The sequence below is a fragment of the Colletotrichum paranaense genome (assembly GCF_030867605.1).
Source record: "Colletotrichum paranaense strain IMI 384185 chromosome Unknown Scaffold_5.1, whole genome shotgun sequence".
In the NCBI taxonomy this organism is placed as follows: domain Eukaryota; kingdom Fungi; phylum Ascomycota; class Sordariomycetes; order Glomerellales; family Glomerellaceae; genus Colletotrichum; species Colletotrichum paranaense.
This window is the reverse complement of record NW_026848963.1, coordinates 1,488,521-1,501,183: the sequence shown is the minus strand read 5'-3', so window position 1 is coordinate 1,501,183 and position 12,663 is coordinate 1,488,521. Positions and strand designations below refer to the sequence as shown.

The window sequence follows — 12,663 nt, the reverse complement described above, 5'->3', positions numbered from 1 at the left end:
CACCGAGTCAGTAGAATGCAGAAAAGCGTCCTTGCTTCTCTGAAATTTTGGCTGCGAGATGGCGCATTGTGATAATTAAGTTGAATTATACATATCATCTATATCCAAGCACTACACTTCGAGATATGACAGCAGAGTTCGATTGTAATATTCCAAGCTTCACTCAGTGCTCTCCGACCAAAGAAGACCTCGATTATGTTGACCTTGTCAACCTCGATCTCTCAAATTTTGACGACAACAACCACCGCCAACAACTAGCTGCGAGTCTCTTGAAAGGAGTCACCCGCCACGGCTTCCTATCTATCACCAACTATGGCGTTCCGGAAGCACTCTACTCCTCCCAGGTCGATCTAGCCCATGCCCTACTTACTCTCCCACCAGAGGAGAAGTGGCCCTTCGAAACGACACCCGAACAAGAAAAGAAGGGACTAAACATTGGGTTTAAGCCTTCGGGAAGCCAGAAACATAAGCAAGGGTTTCATAAGACCTTGGATCATTACGATTTCCCGGCTACTACATATTCTCGTGACGATGAGCATCCCGGACTTTTGCATTCGCACCTTGCTCAAGTCGAGAAACTTATAAGTTACTTTCGTCAAGACTTACTGCCTAAACTTTTGGCACTCGTAGCGATAGTACTAGAGGTGCCAGAAGGCCACCTTCTTTCCACACACGCGTCTGCCACACAGCCATGCTCAGAGTACCTACGATATCTGCTGTATCATCCACGCCCTGCAGAAAGTGGGACGCAATACCGAGACTTATGGCTGGGAGGTCACACTGATCTGGGCTCCTTCACATTCCTCTTTTCTCAGCCAGTTTCATCGTTGCAGATACTGCCACCATCCGGTGACTGGAAGTGGGTGCGCTACGTCCCTGGGGCCCTCATCGTTAATGTCGGTGAGGCCTTGGAACTTATGACAGGTGGACTCTTCCGGGCTACCGTACATAGAGTTGTCAAGCCGCCGCCAGATCAGGAAAGAGCGAAAAGACTGGGCATCATCTACTTTGCCAGGCCAAAGGACGACCAACAACTTCAACCCCTCGACAGTCCCCTGCTTCGAAGGCTGGGAATCCATGAGCACCTCGACGAGAAAACTTTCACAATGACACGATATCTACATGCAAGAAAGCATGGATATAAGAGATTAGACTTTGACCATGCCCGGTCAAGGTTGGAGGGACCGGGGGCTGAGGCTGATGTAGGTTCGCCGCATGGAGAACATGCACTTCCGTCCCTTCATGGTCTAGAGGTTACAATCTGAATAAGAAGACTTGTTCTTGTCCAAAGCCCACTTTCTTCGCTACATAAGCCGTTTTCCGTGTCCGAGAAAGTGAGGCTCATCGACACCATTCTCGGGCCCCATCAACCCCCTCCACAATGATCCACCACCATCCTAGTCGCTTCATGAATCCGCATCCAGCTCCTGCATCCCAATCCACTTGAAGCATCACCAGCTTCAACCGCGTCGATGGTTTAGTGGTAAAATTCTCCGTTGCCATCAAGCAGCGTCGGGGAGCCGGGGGTTCGATTCCCCCTCGACGCAACTCTTTTGCTGTGCGGCACCTATATCGCCAGATTTTTGCGTGGGAAGAAGTTGGCAGTCAATTTCAGGTATTGAGCGAAGGACATGAGCCACTATTCCATGATTCGAGTTGTCTTGGTATCATTTGGGCGTGTAGTTGCATCTACTTCTTTGCATCTCTTTCCTTGCAAGCATCAGAGTAAAAGTCGAGACCAGCCTCCAGACGCACTGCACCATACATGGAACTACTATCCAACGGCCTCACTGCTTCAAACTCTCTAGCCTTTTCCATATGCCTCAATGCAGCCTCGCTAGTTTCCAGCTTCGTTCCCGCATCCTTGGCACACGTGAGTGCATGCCTCAAATCCTTCATCGCCAGCGCCACATCGAACCCAGCCTTGCCATCAGGTGGCGGAGCGTAGGAACCACTGGTAATGCGCTTGCTGTAGCTCTCAAGAACGGGGCCGAACATGTCCGAGATCATGTTCTCCAGCACCGGCGAGCCGAGGCCCGTTTTCTCGGCAAAGACGTGGGCTTCGGAGAGGACCTCCATGAAGGAGACAACTACGATGTTCCCGGCAATCTTGAGCAAGCTTGACTTGGTTACATCTGTGCCCATGGGGATGACGGAGCGTCCCATGACGCCGTTAAGGTATAGAGAGATGGCTGAGGTTGCGGATTCGGGTCCGGCCGTGACGAAGATGAGTTTGCCGGCGGCGGCCATTGCTGAGGCTCCGAAGACGGGGGCTATCCAGCGTTAGATTGAAATAATCGTCTAAACAACGACCGTAAGTGAACTTGCCAGCAACAAACTGGCCCCCGGCCTCGGTGATTTGTTTCGAAACAGCGGCGGAAGTATCGGGGTGAACGGTTGAGCAGTCGACATATATCTTGTTCTTGATATCTCCAGACTTGATGATCTCATTCGTTGTCTCTTGGAGAACGGCATCGTTGCTCACCTTGATGGATTCGTCAGAACAATCAATCGCATAGGGCGTTCTCGGGAGAGAGACTACACTTACACAAGAGAAGATGATCTCAGACTTCTTAGCTACCTCCGAAACAGTCTCTGCGGGAATGGCACCCAACTCCTTGAGGGAATCGCCGCGTGATAATGTCCGGTTGGTGTAAATCAAGTTTGGTGCTCCGGATGAAGAGAGAAACTTTTGCAGGTTGGTGGACATGCCGATGCCCATTGAGCCAAGCCCAACCCATCCCACTTGTTTTTGCGCCATTGTGAAGATTTGAGTGATTGATGCAAGTCGCGCGATACTCTCCGACTCTATGTGAATTCATGAATATCTCTCAAACACCTCGCCCGACTCTTCGTGGCTATTGCAGACGATTTGTGTTGATAAACACTTGGCCAGTTTGCCGATAGCGGCGGCCGAGGCCCGAAGCACCGGGCGACGCCTCCGAAGTGACTGGCCGGTTGAGGTCCCGGTCCCTGCAGATCTCACAGACGGTTTTTTGTGGGTGCGATGACCTAGCACCATGCTACCCCAAGGTGTGCTCCACGTGGAGAAGGGGTCTTTCGTTTTGAGCTCCACGTCGTGATGGCTATGATAGACGCAGATATCGTGGAGTTGAGAATGCGGTATGAGTCGCAGCTTGCGTCATAAACAATGGAGATGGACTCGGTCAACTTGCCGCGTTGGCAAGTTGTTGGTTTTATTAACCAGATACCGAGCTGGAAATTGCTTGTTCAGCACTGTTGCTGTCGTCATTCCCAACTCTGCCCTCACACCATTATTCTTGTGTCACAAATACTGCAAAGGCTCAATCTTGCAACATGTCTTTCGGAAAGCTTTACTGGTACCCCAAGGCGCCTCGCGCCACTCAGTGTCTCTACATCGCAGAGTACAACAAGTGAGTTCTTGACGCAATATCAGCCAGATTCGCGATGCGCGGATGCTAACCATGGTGTCACTACCAGGCTTGATATCGAGTTCGTCGAGGCATGGCCGATCAAGGTGGACGCTAGCAAGGGCGGCGTTGGCGAAGATTACCTCTCAAAGTTCCCTCCGGGCAAGGTGCCTGCCCTCGAGCGCCCCAACGGCTTCACATTATTCGAGTGCATTCCTGTTTCCATCTACCGTGAGCATAGGATACTGCCCTGGTGCTTTTGCTGGGAAGCTGACATTGTGTGCCAGTCGCGAAGCAGGACCCCAAGACCAAGTTGCTCGGCTCCACCCTCGAGGAGGAGGCCACGATCCTGAAGTGGGCCTCATTCGCAAACAGCGAGCTTCTACCTCCCATTATGGCGTGGATTAACCCGGTTATCGGCAAGGCACCTTCATCACCAGAGATTCTTGCCGCGGCCGAGAAGAACAGTGAGGGAATGGTCAGTGTGGTGGAGAAGGCATTGACGGACAAGAAGTTCCTCGTTGGCGATGAGCTCACGATAGCCGATCTGTTTGTGATTGCTGCCATTGCTAGAGGATACCAATTTGTGAGTGCCCGCCTCTGGCTGCAGAGGAGAGATTCCCGGGAAACCAACGTCCTTCACCCGACTTCGGAGAGTGTCACTGCGAATGCTAATAACAAATTGTCGCAGGTGTTTGCCAAGGAGTGGACGGAAAAGCACCCCGCCATCCACGCGTGGTACTGGCGCATCAAGAGCGATGACATTTGGAAGAAGATTGACGGCGAGCCGTACGTGCTGGACGTGCCCGGAGGCAAGCCGATCTGAAGGTGGACAAAACGACTCAGACGTGACAAACTGTAGGGGTCCAGGCCCGGCAATCCAATCGATATCCGAGGGGCAGCGAGGGGCAGCGAGGGGCAGAGGAAGATAGAGAGACGCGTTTGAAGGGGGGACCCGGAGCTGGTGAAGCGGGGAGTTCTCCGCTTCCGAGAAATAGCGGGGCCGGTTATCGATGCCCGAATCGCCAATTGAGGTGACCTGATTGGCTGCGCGGAGGCGGATAGTAGCGAGTTTGACTTAGCTAATCAAATTGTCCACATGAGTGAGGTACCTTATCTGTCACGTGGGTGGACAGGCTTAACCCAATCGAGAAATATGTATCTTATCTACTTATCCGTCGCCGCCGGCGTCCACTCGGTACGTACCTCCGAGGGGTCCTCGTCCACTTCCATTCCGTGAAGTTCCCCTCGGTGCCGTCCTCTTCCCCCAGACTTTGGCAAGAATCCATGGCGATGTCCACGTTCGCATTCTCCAACAAACAAACACGATATTCTCTTCTTTTCCACGATGGATGAAAGTCTTCCTCGTCCTTTCAAGTGCGCCACATGTAAGAAGGGGTTTACCCGTCAGGTATGCAAACCCTCTGGCATCGTGCTCTGCTGTTAGTCGTCACTAACACGACAGCTCCATCGCATAGGAGAACCTCAAGCGCCATGTAAATACGCGTGAGCCAGCCCATCTTTGTCGAAAGCGCAGCATGAGAAGCTCACCTCCGTCAAGATCACAGAGGCAGGAATGCGCCATGTTTCCCATGCAACCAGTGCAGCGCACGATTCGCGCGGAGGTACGGCCCAGCCATCGCGATCCTGCTCAGCTTCATAACCCAGCAGCCAGTACTTTGCTAGCATTCCAGATCAGGTTTGCTGACAACAATGATAGCGATCTGAGGAAACGACATGTAGAAAACTGCCATGTCTCCTCCCAAGCTTCACCACCCAAGACGGCACCTCCTCCTCCTCCAGCCATTAATACACCACATATCGACTCGCCCAGCACGACCGCTTGGATGGACGTCTTATTGACACACCCACCGCCAGCTCAGAATGAAGTAGCAGAGCCAATGCAGCAGCACACCCAGACCTATGAGCCTCCATCTTCAGCGTAAGTTTGCGAACAGCTCAAGCTTCGTCTGGCACTAACGCTACGCCCACAGAATATCCAGCGAGATTCGATGCGTCGAGGCTTTCTTCGATGGGTTCCACCGGAACTTTCCCATTTTACACGAGGGATCATTCCATATCGTATCGACACAAGTTCCTTTGTTGAACGTAATCACCGCTGTCGGAAGCCTCTACTGCGAGTCTCCGTTCGACGAGGCCGCTCGGAAGGCCGTGTTCGAGTCTACTCTATCTGCACTACAACAATATGTTAGTATGCCAAACTGTTGTTACCCTCTAAGCCGGGCTGACAGAATGCATAGGTCGAGCAGAACCGATCACGATACCAAGAAATATGGGTTCTTCAAACTTTTCTCCTCCTTGAGTTCCTCGGCATCTACGGCGGCAACGACACGAATTTTCTCAAAGCTCAGCGCATTCACCGGGACCTAATTGACGCGATACGGCTTCTCCAGATGTCCCAAGACAGTTCCCTAGAGTCTCTGTCTACCAGCTGTGGTGAAGACAGTGGATATGGCGAGGAGGGCGACGAAGACGATATCAACGAACCGGTCAGCGCCGAAGCGCTCAGTGATCAATGGCAGGACTTCATCAAGAAGGAATCCAAGAAACGATGTGTCTACATGCTCTACCTTCTCGATTCGCAACTCGCCATCCTCTGCAACCTCAGACCCATGCTCTCCTCGCTCGAGATCAAGTACGATTTGCCCTGTTGCGAGGATATCTGGCTCGCCCGCTCCGACAGAGATTGGTACGAGCGCCGCCGGCAACGATTCAAATCCTTTGACGAGCCCGACGACAATGCCTATTCACACGAGACACCCCCGTCGCAAGGCTTCTTTTATGAAGCTTCGCAGACGCTCCTGCATTCAGGACGCGGGGACGACAAGGACAATGGCGGAGGGAAACGGCAGCCCAAGAAACTTAGGCTTCTATGGGCTTCGCCTTTTGCCGCCGTCATCCTTGTCACTCAGCTCCAGATGATGGCCCGCGAACTCACGCATGCTAGTTGTCTACTGGAACGGCCCAAAGCACAGCGCCGAGCCCTTTCCATCTTGACAGACAAGCAGCACGCACAGATATCGCAGGCACTGAAAGGGATTGCCGAGTTGGTACCGCGTAACCAGAAGCCCGTCTTCAGTTTCTTTGACTTTGGGCGCATGGACGTCCTTCCAGACGGCTCGGATCAGACTCCGCTATGGCACACGTTTTGGATACTATGGTACTACACATCCATAACTTTATCACACCCGGACTCGCTCTTGGTGAGCGGTGTTGTTGAGTCTAACCTTCCTCTGGCAATAGCTAGTAAGTTTCGTTTCTGCAGTTGATCTATGATATGTGATTAACTTTGGGTAGCCGCCGGCCACCTTGCAACACCACGCTCCAAGGACAAGCGAGATATTTACGAAGACAGGGATGTTTTTAGAATAGTAGGAGACATTATACCCATTTTTCCTGCTGCGCGTTTACTCACAATGGTTCCCCTTGCAGCTCAACGATCTCGAAATGGCCCTCGATCTGTTAAACCCTATAAAGTCGACCGCACCGCCTTCTCTCGAAAATCCCTTCATCACACTGCTCGGCTTCAAGATCTGCCTCGTAGGCTGGCGCCTCGTACGTCTCACAATGCCCGCGGCTCAGCGCAGCAGCGTCGGCGATATGACTGGGCATGGTGGGATGGGTATGGGACTGGGCATGGGAATGGGGAACAATGCCAACAGCCGCTCTAACCCCAGTCGCTTTGTTCTGGATGCCATCATGGCCTGTGTCGGGAATGCCGGAGACGATGATGTCGAAAATGCGGCGGCTGCGCTGGCTATGTTGGATGACAGGCCTGTTGACCTTGCACGGAGTGAGGTGCGGTTCCTGGAATGGATCGTTGCCAACTTCAACAAGCGCACGACTTGGCCGGTTGGGAAGTGGGTGTCTACGGTTATGGAGGAGAGCCTTTCCAAGGCGAGGGAAGCGTATGCAGCACCACTTAGTGAATGAAGTAATGACTTTGATGCCGTCGACGCTTTATGTAGCAGAAACCGGAAAAATATTGGCTCCGACCTATTTCGCTTGTCCATGCTCGATCCTCGGCATCGAATAAGTTACTAAGTGATGAATTTGACTTCGCATACCATCTTACCTGATTGAAGCAGGCGTGCCTTTTCCTTGGGAGGATCAGACTGCGATAATCCAGCACAGAGAGACTTATTGATAGTCATACAAGGAATTGTTCTTACTTCCACTCATCTATTGAGGTTTGAAATTACGTTCGACTGGCCAGTATGCTTAGGGAAGTAACCTGAGCGCGAAATTTCCAGACTTCAAGTTACGGACCACGATCCGCGTACCCCTGCGCAACATCATTTAAGAACTTCATCACGCGAGATCCTAGAGTTTTGAATAATAATTCATTTCAATTCAGTGCAAGAATGTGCGCCAACCCATTTAAAAAAGATCAAGACACTATACAGCCCATCTCCTAACAACAACGCTCAACATCCTCCTTCAAGCAGTGCCAGTCTTGACAGTAGGCAAGCTATACTGCAGACGTGGGACATTATCAAACTTTCCAAGCGACTTGTGGCCCTCGGGGTCGGTGTACTCGCCATCAAAGGGGTCCTGGTGAACACCCTCCTCACGAGGGCGGTCAATGTCAAAGTCGTAGCGCTTCCATCCGTGCTTTCTCGCGTCGAGGTAATCGGCCATGCAGAAGATGCGCTCGTCGATGGGCTTGTCGGTGCCCATGCGCTGAAGGAGAGGCGAGTCCTCGATGGGAACGAGCTCGCGCTCGTCGGCGGGGCGGGAGAAGTAGATTACGCCGATACGGCGGAGGTGGCGCTGGTCCATGGGCGGCTCTGTTTTGCTTGTATTAGCTTTGGAACATTGCATAGTGTGTTTGTGGTGTTTTCTTACGGATGACTCTGTGGATTGTAGCCTTGAAGAGGCCGCCGGTGAGGCGCTCGAGGGCCTCGCCAAAGTTGACAACGATTCCGTGCGGAACGTGACGGACGTGACGGTATCTGCCAGTCTCGTGGCAAAGAACTTGCAGTGCGGCGACGGGCTGGGAGAAAAGGAATGTCCAAGTGCCCCTAGACATGGTATTAGGGCTGCTTCCCATCAGATGGGGCGGTAATGGGTACAGCTTACCAATCGGTGTGTCCAGCAAGGAAGATATCACGGTATTTTTCACTCTCCTCCTTTGATCGAGGTTCGCACATCATATATCTCAGGTATTCCGTCTTGGATCCACCAGGGGCGTGTGTGGAGAGGACCTTCTCCTCGGGAACTTCAAGAACCATGGACACAAGCTTCAGCAGCTTGACCAAGATGTTGGTTCGAATGTAGCTCATGACCTCGTACGTCTCATCCATGAACGGACGGATGATCTCGGGATGGGGGCGGTCCTTGCTGGTGACGGGTCAGTACATGTACACAGTCTAGCTTCTCGACGTGCAGGAAATCACTGACGGATCATGGACAAGCATGTTGTAGTGGTCCAGGGCCTTGGGGAAGCCACCCTTGTGACCAAGGGGCCCTGCAGGCTTGTATCCGGCGTAAAGTCCACGAGCATCTTCTTCGGGAGTTACTTTGATCGAGATTAGCATGGTTCTTTAGGGACGGTGGTGATGGAGTATGTACCTTCATAGGGAGCCTTCTCTTCAGGCTTGAGCGTCATGGCCGCATTGGCGATGCGCATTTGGCGTTCGTAGGTCTCATTGGAGATGCCGTGGTTTGTCAGGTAAAGGAAGCCATAGCCGGTAGCGGCCTCGTAGAGGTCTTTGGCGAGCTGTTGGCGGCCCTCAGGAGTATCGAATTTTGAAAGATCAATGTTGACAAGGTCGACGTAGTCAACTATGCCGGGACAGGTCAGCTCATGCTCTTACATGCATTGGTTGGGCGCAACTTACGGTCCTCTTGTGTTGGCGGGGGCGGGCTGTACGGCGGGAGTTGGTTGATATCGGCGACCATGCTGGGCAATTTTCAGTTGGTCTCAAAGTTATACGAAGCGTTGAAGGAATGGAGACCGATATTATTGTGTCTTTTTAGTTCTGTTTGCTGGATGTTGTTGTTGTTGTTGTTGTTGTTGTTGGAGTATACTTGGACTAAACTCAGTTGAAATTGAGGATATTATATGAACCCAACTCTTGTCCCTGTCTGCTAGAACAACCAAATATTGACAAAGATGTTGACAGTAAGATACGTTCCAAATGAGCTGGGAGGACGTGGAACGATGCTCCGCGGGATGTTCGTCCACAGACACCACCCTCCATGTCCTCAAACTCGATGCTCAACCAGACGTGGAGCTTGTGGCGGCATTAACAATCCTAGCTGACGGGTCAGGTCAACCAAGACAAAATCAAGAGGAGCTGCCCTAGAGATTGCCGATCACTTGCAGTAGCCTCGTCCGCATCGCTTGCGGTTTACGAGGCAGTGGAGAAAGTGGACGTGGAGCTCCTCCCACGTAGCGCGGGGAAGAGGAGCTCCACGCAGGGATTCAACGTGGCGTCGGAATAGTGTTGCATCACACGACTCAGTCAAGAGAGGCCAATGATAAACTGTCATACAACATACTCGTTGCCTCGGATGCCTTTCGTGGCCCGGGATTTGTCGTCAACTTCCTGGAGTAGTCAAGGTAACATACTCTCAGTATATCGACTGGTCCCACGGAAAAGCGGCGGGCATGGAGAACAGCCCTTCAACCGACTCAATCCAGTCCAATGGCTGGAGACCAATCTCGTCAAAGGATGGCAGATGACTTGTGTCATCGTCGTTCTCATCATCATCATCGACTCGATTGAAGGCGCTCACATCATCAACCTCATCGGATTGCACCCTTTCCTCTGAGCCCCGACTTCTGGTGGCATCACCTCTGGCTCCTCCTTTATGAAACCACAAGCCATTGAGAAGCTTCGCGTACTTGGACGCAATATGGTCGGTATCGGTCGCTGCAGTTTCTAGAACTCCTACAAATCGCCGCATCAGGCTGGCAGTCTGGGCGTGCTTCCCAGACGAAATCGCGCCGGCGGCATGGGCTTTATAGAGAAACACAGCTGAGTGGATCTCGTATCTGATCTCACAAGTCAGTTTCGACCTTGGAGCTGGAGAGGCTGGCGGTTCTGCACTTACAGGTAAAACCGAGCTGGCATGTATCGCAGGTGTCTCTCCGGATCAATGTCTTCAATTGCAATCCTGAGCAGTGCCTCTGCAGCATCAACAGCCTCATAAACCATTCGTGCATCCGGGCTTGCCATGGCAGAGTGGGGAAAACACGAGACTCTCGCCACGTCCATTCCAGACAACGATGCTCTGTAGAGGACAGCTTGAAAAGCAAATGCGTTCACGTAGAGACGTAGGTACTTTTCCATCATTCTTAAACAGCACTTGAGGTGGGAGGGAGCCGTCAATTGAGTCCAAACCAAATCCCAGGCAACGATAGCGCGACTGGCATCATCAATGTACTTGGTGTAGTCCCCACGAACCATGAGCTCAGCAGTCCGTTGCTTGGAAGCAAATAGGATGTCATGGGCGTTGCCGAAGAGAGTAGTGAGCTCAACCTGCGCTTGAAGCAGGGACGCAAAGTCGTCTCCGGATGCATATTGAGGCTGAAGGGAGGGGAAGTCCTCCGCGGTGAACCGAGCTGACAACGCAGGGCCACGGGACCAGAAAGCCTGGCCCATGCGGATAGATATCTGTCGGTCGGAAAGGTAGGTAACTGAACAAAAGCTTGTAAGCAGAGCGTCTCTAGTCTCCCGAGGTGAGTACTAACACGTCCACGCAAGACGCCTTCTAAGCATCGCAGGGTCAGCCTCTTTGTCTGCCCGAAACGAGCTCTCTTCCAACCGTAGCAGATACGCAAGCCGAACGCCCAAGCCGACTATAGACCAAGCAGCCCCTTCACCTCCATCATCATTCTGCCCGAGGGTGAGGGGCGTCCACTCTCCCAGCAATAAGAGACCCTCTACGCAGCCGACGCTGCGGATCGTGGACATTCCTAGCACAACATCGAGTATCAGGTGTCGCATATGGGCCCATATTGATTGGTGTAGCTCTGCCAAATCTGATCGATCTCGCGAAGCCACTACGAGGGCCGCCGTGAGGAGAAAAGACTCGTGTTTTATCGTCTCGTGAAGGTATTGCGGGAGGACAACGTTGGATGGCACTATCGGGAAGTAGGGATGGTAATTAGTTGCATAGCTACACATGTCAGCGATGCTCATGCGAGACAAGCAATTTCAACTCACTGTTGTAAAAGATGGTGTAGAAGAGGCGCATCCAAAGCGCCATTCTTGACTGGTGGGTACTCCCCAATATCTCGCTCGATAGTTGCTGGATTTACCGGAGAGCCGAATGGCAACAACGGATCTTGGCGAGTCTGTTGAACCGGTGAAAGTATCGAGCCTAGGGCTGAAGATGCGTTGCCGGGAGTCGAGTCGGCAGGGTTGTCCAAGGGAGGCCCGTCACCTTCTTCATCCTCGGCTGCTCGGGCGAGTATGAGTAGCGCATCTGAGGGGTTCTGAAGGGATCGATGCAACGGCTCTTCCCGGACTCTCGGAGTTTCTGCCACGGACTCTGGAGCAGCGAAGGATGCCGTTGGTGTTGTTGAGATTGCTGGATGAATATCACTGTCTCGTCGTTGTCTTTTGCTGCCCCGGTACTGTGAGAAGTCACCCCCGCGCCGAGAGCCAGCGAGTGAGCATTCGGCTCCCTCGCGGACGCATTTTGCGCATGGCGGCTTCCCGCTGTCTCCAATACTATTTATTACTTCTTATTAGCCCAAGGGAAGCCAAGAATGAGAACAATGTTGGGCTTGAACAAGGTTCTAAGGAATGATGCCCTTCTCGAGATGGCTCAAACAGAACGCGTTGTAACTGCTGTAAGGAAAGTGACCCACAAGTCGCACCGCGTCTTTCGAGCGCGGCATCTCACGCATGCTCGGTATTGTCTGACTCCAGTAGCTTTCGTCATGGCTTAGGTCCCGTCCGGGGAAGAGATGGGGTGGCAGATGTGCGATCCTGGGGTTGCTCGTACGAGTGCTGCGGGGGCCCAGAGACGGTTTTAGACGGCCGATGACCGGCTATAGACGACTATGGATGGCGGGGTCACAAAGTGGCACGCGGGGTACGGCAATAGACGGCGACGGTCCTATGCCACCACCATTCCAATGTCGCCCTTCGTTACTTGCAGACGTGTGAGGGGTCGACGGGAATAGCTAAAGTCAGAACTGAAGATGAGTGGTAATCATGAGCCGGTGCTCCGATTGGCCTGCCGACGAGTTGTCTATTATAAAGAACAGTATGGATCCAAGTCGAGGCAT

The 12,663-nt window shown here is 52.6% G+C and overlaps 6 protein-coding genes across 6 annotated transcripts; 3 read left to right on the top strand and 3 right to left on the bottom strand.

The window, feature by feature from the left end:
* Positions 1-125: 125 nt before the first annotated feature.
* Positions 126-1,265, top strand: CPAR01_06852 (uncharacterized protein; the record flags this gene model as incomplete). Its single annotated transcript, XM_060491123.1, has 1 exon — positions 126-1,265. The coding sequence occupies one exon, from the start codon at positions 126-128 to the stop codon at positions 1,263-1,265; it is 1,140 nt and encodes a 379-aa protein (XP_060349997.1).
* A 424-nt stretch (positions 1,266-1,689) lies between these two features.
* Positions 1,690-2,761, bottom strand: CPAR01_06851 (6-phosphogluconate dehydrogenase; the record flags this gene model as incomplete). Its single annotated transcript, XM_060491122.1, has 3 exons — positions 1,690-2,273; positions 2,314-2,485; positions 2,549-2,761. 3 exons carry the CDS (start codon positions 2,759-2,761, stop codon positions 1,690-1,692), a joined length of 969 nt encoding a protein of 322 aa, XP_060349996.1.
* Positions 2,762-3,318: 557 nt separating this feature from the next.
* Positions 3,319-4,218, top strand: CPAR01_06850 (elongation factor 1-gamma; the record flags this gene model as incomplete). The annotated part of the gene is made up of 3 exons (XM_060491121.1): positions 3,319-3,395; positions 3,463-3,623; positions 3,680-4,218. 3 exons carry the CDS (start codon positions 3,319-3,321, stop codon positions 4,216-4,218), a joined length of 777 nt encoding a protein of 258 aa, XP_060349995.1.
* A 522-nt stretch (positions 4,219-4,740) lies between these two features.
* Positions 4,741-7,346, top strand: CPAR01_06849 (uncharacterized protein; the record flags this gene model as incomplete). The annotated part of the gene is made up of 6 exons (XM_060491120.1): positions 4,741-4,803; positions 4,871-5,334; positions 5,387-5,600; positions 5,654-6,659; positions 6,711-6,784; positions 6,846-7,346. 6 exons carry the CDS (start codon positions 4,741-4,743, stop codon positions 7,344-7,346), a joined length of 2,322 nt encoding a protein of 773 aa, XP_060349994.1.
* A 507-nt stretch (positions 7,347-7,853) lies between these two features.
* Positions 7,854-9,317, bottom strand: CPAR01_06848 (uncharacterized protein; the record flags this gene model as incomplete). The annotated part of the gene is made up of 6 exons (XM_060491119.1): positions 7,854-8,203; positions 8,262-8,437; positions 8,496-8,756; positions 8,817-8,934; positions 8,988-9,200; positions 9,257-9,317. 6 exons carry the CDS (start codon positions 9,315-9,317, stop codon positions 7,854-7,856), a joined length of 1,179 nt encoding a protein of 392 aa, XP_060349993.1.
* Positions 9,318-9,992: 675 nt separating this feature from the next.
* CPAR01_06847 (uncharacterized protein) lies at positions 9,993-12,378 on the bottom strand (the record flags this gene model as incomplete). The annotated part of the gene is made up of 5 exons (XM_060491118.1): positions 9,993-10,416; positions 10,476-11,061; positions 11,116-11,543; positions 11,591-12,110; positions 12,204-12,378. Coding segments are annotated over 5 exons (2,133 nt in total), but the record flags the coding sequence as incomplete, so codon positions are not given.
* Between the last annotated feature and the right edge of the window lie 285 nt (positions 12,379-12,663).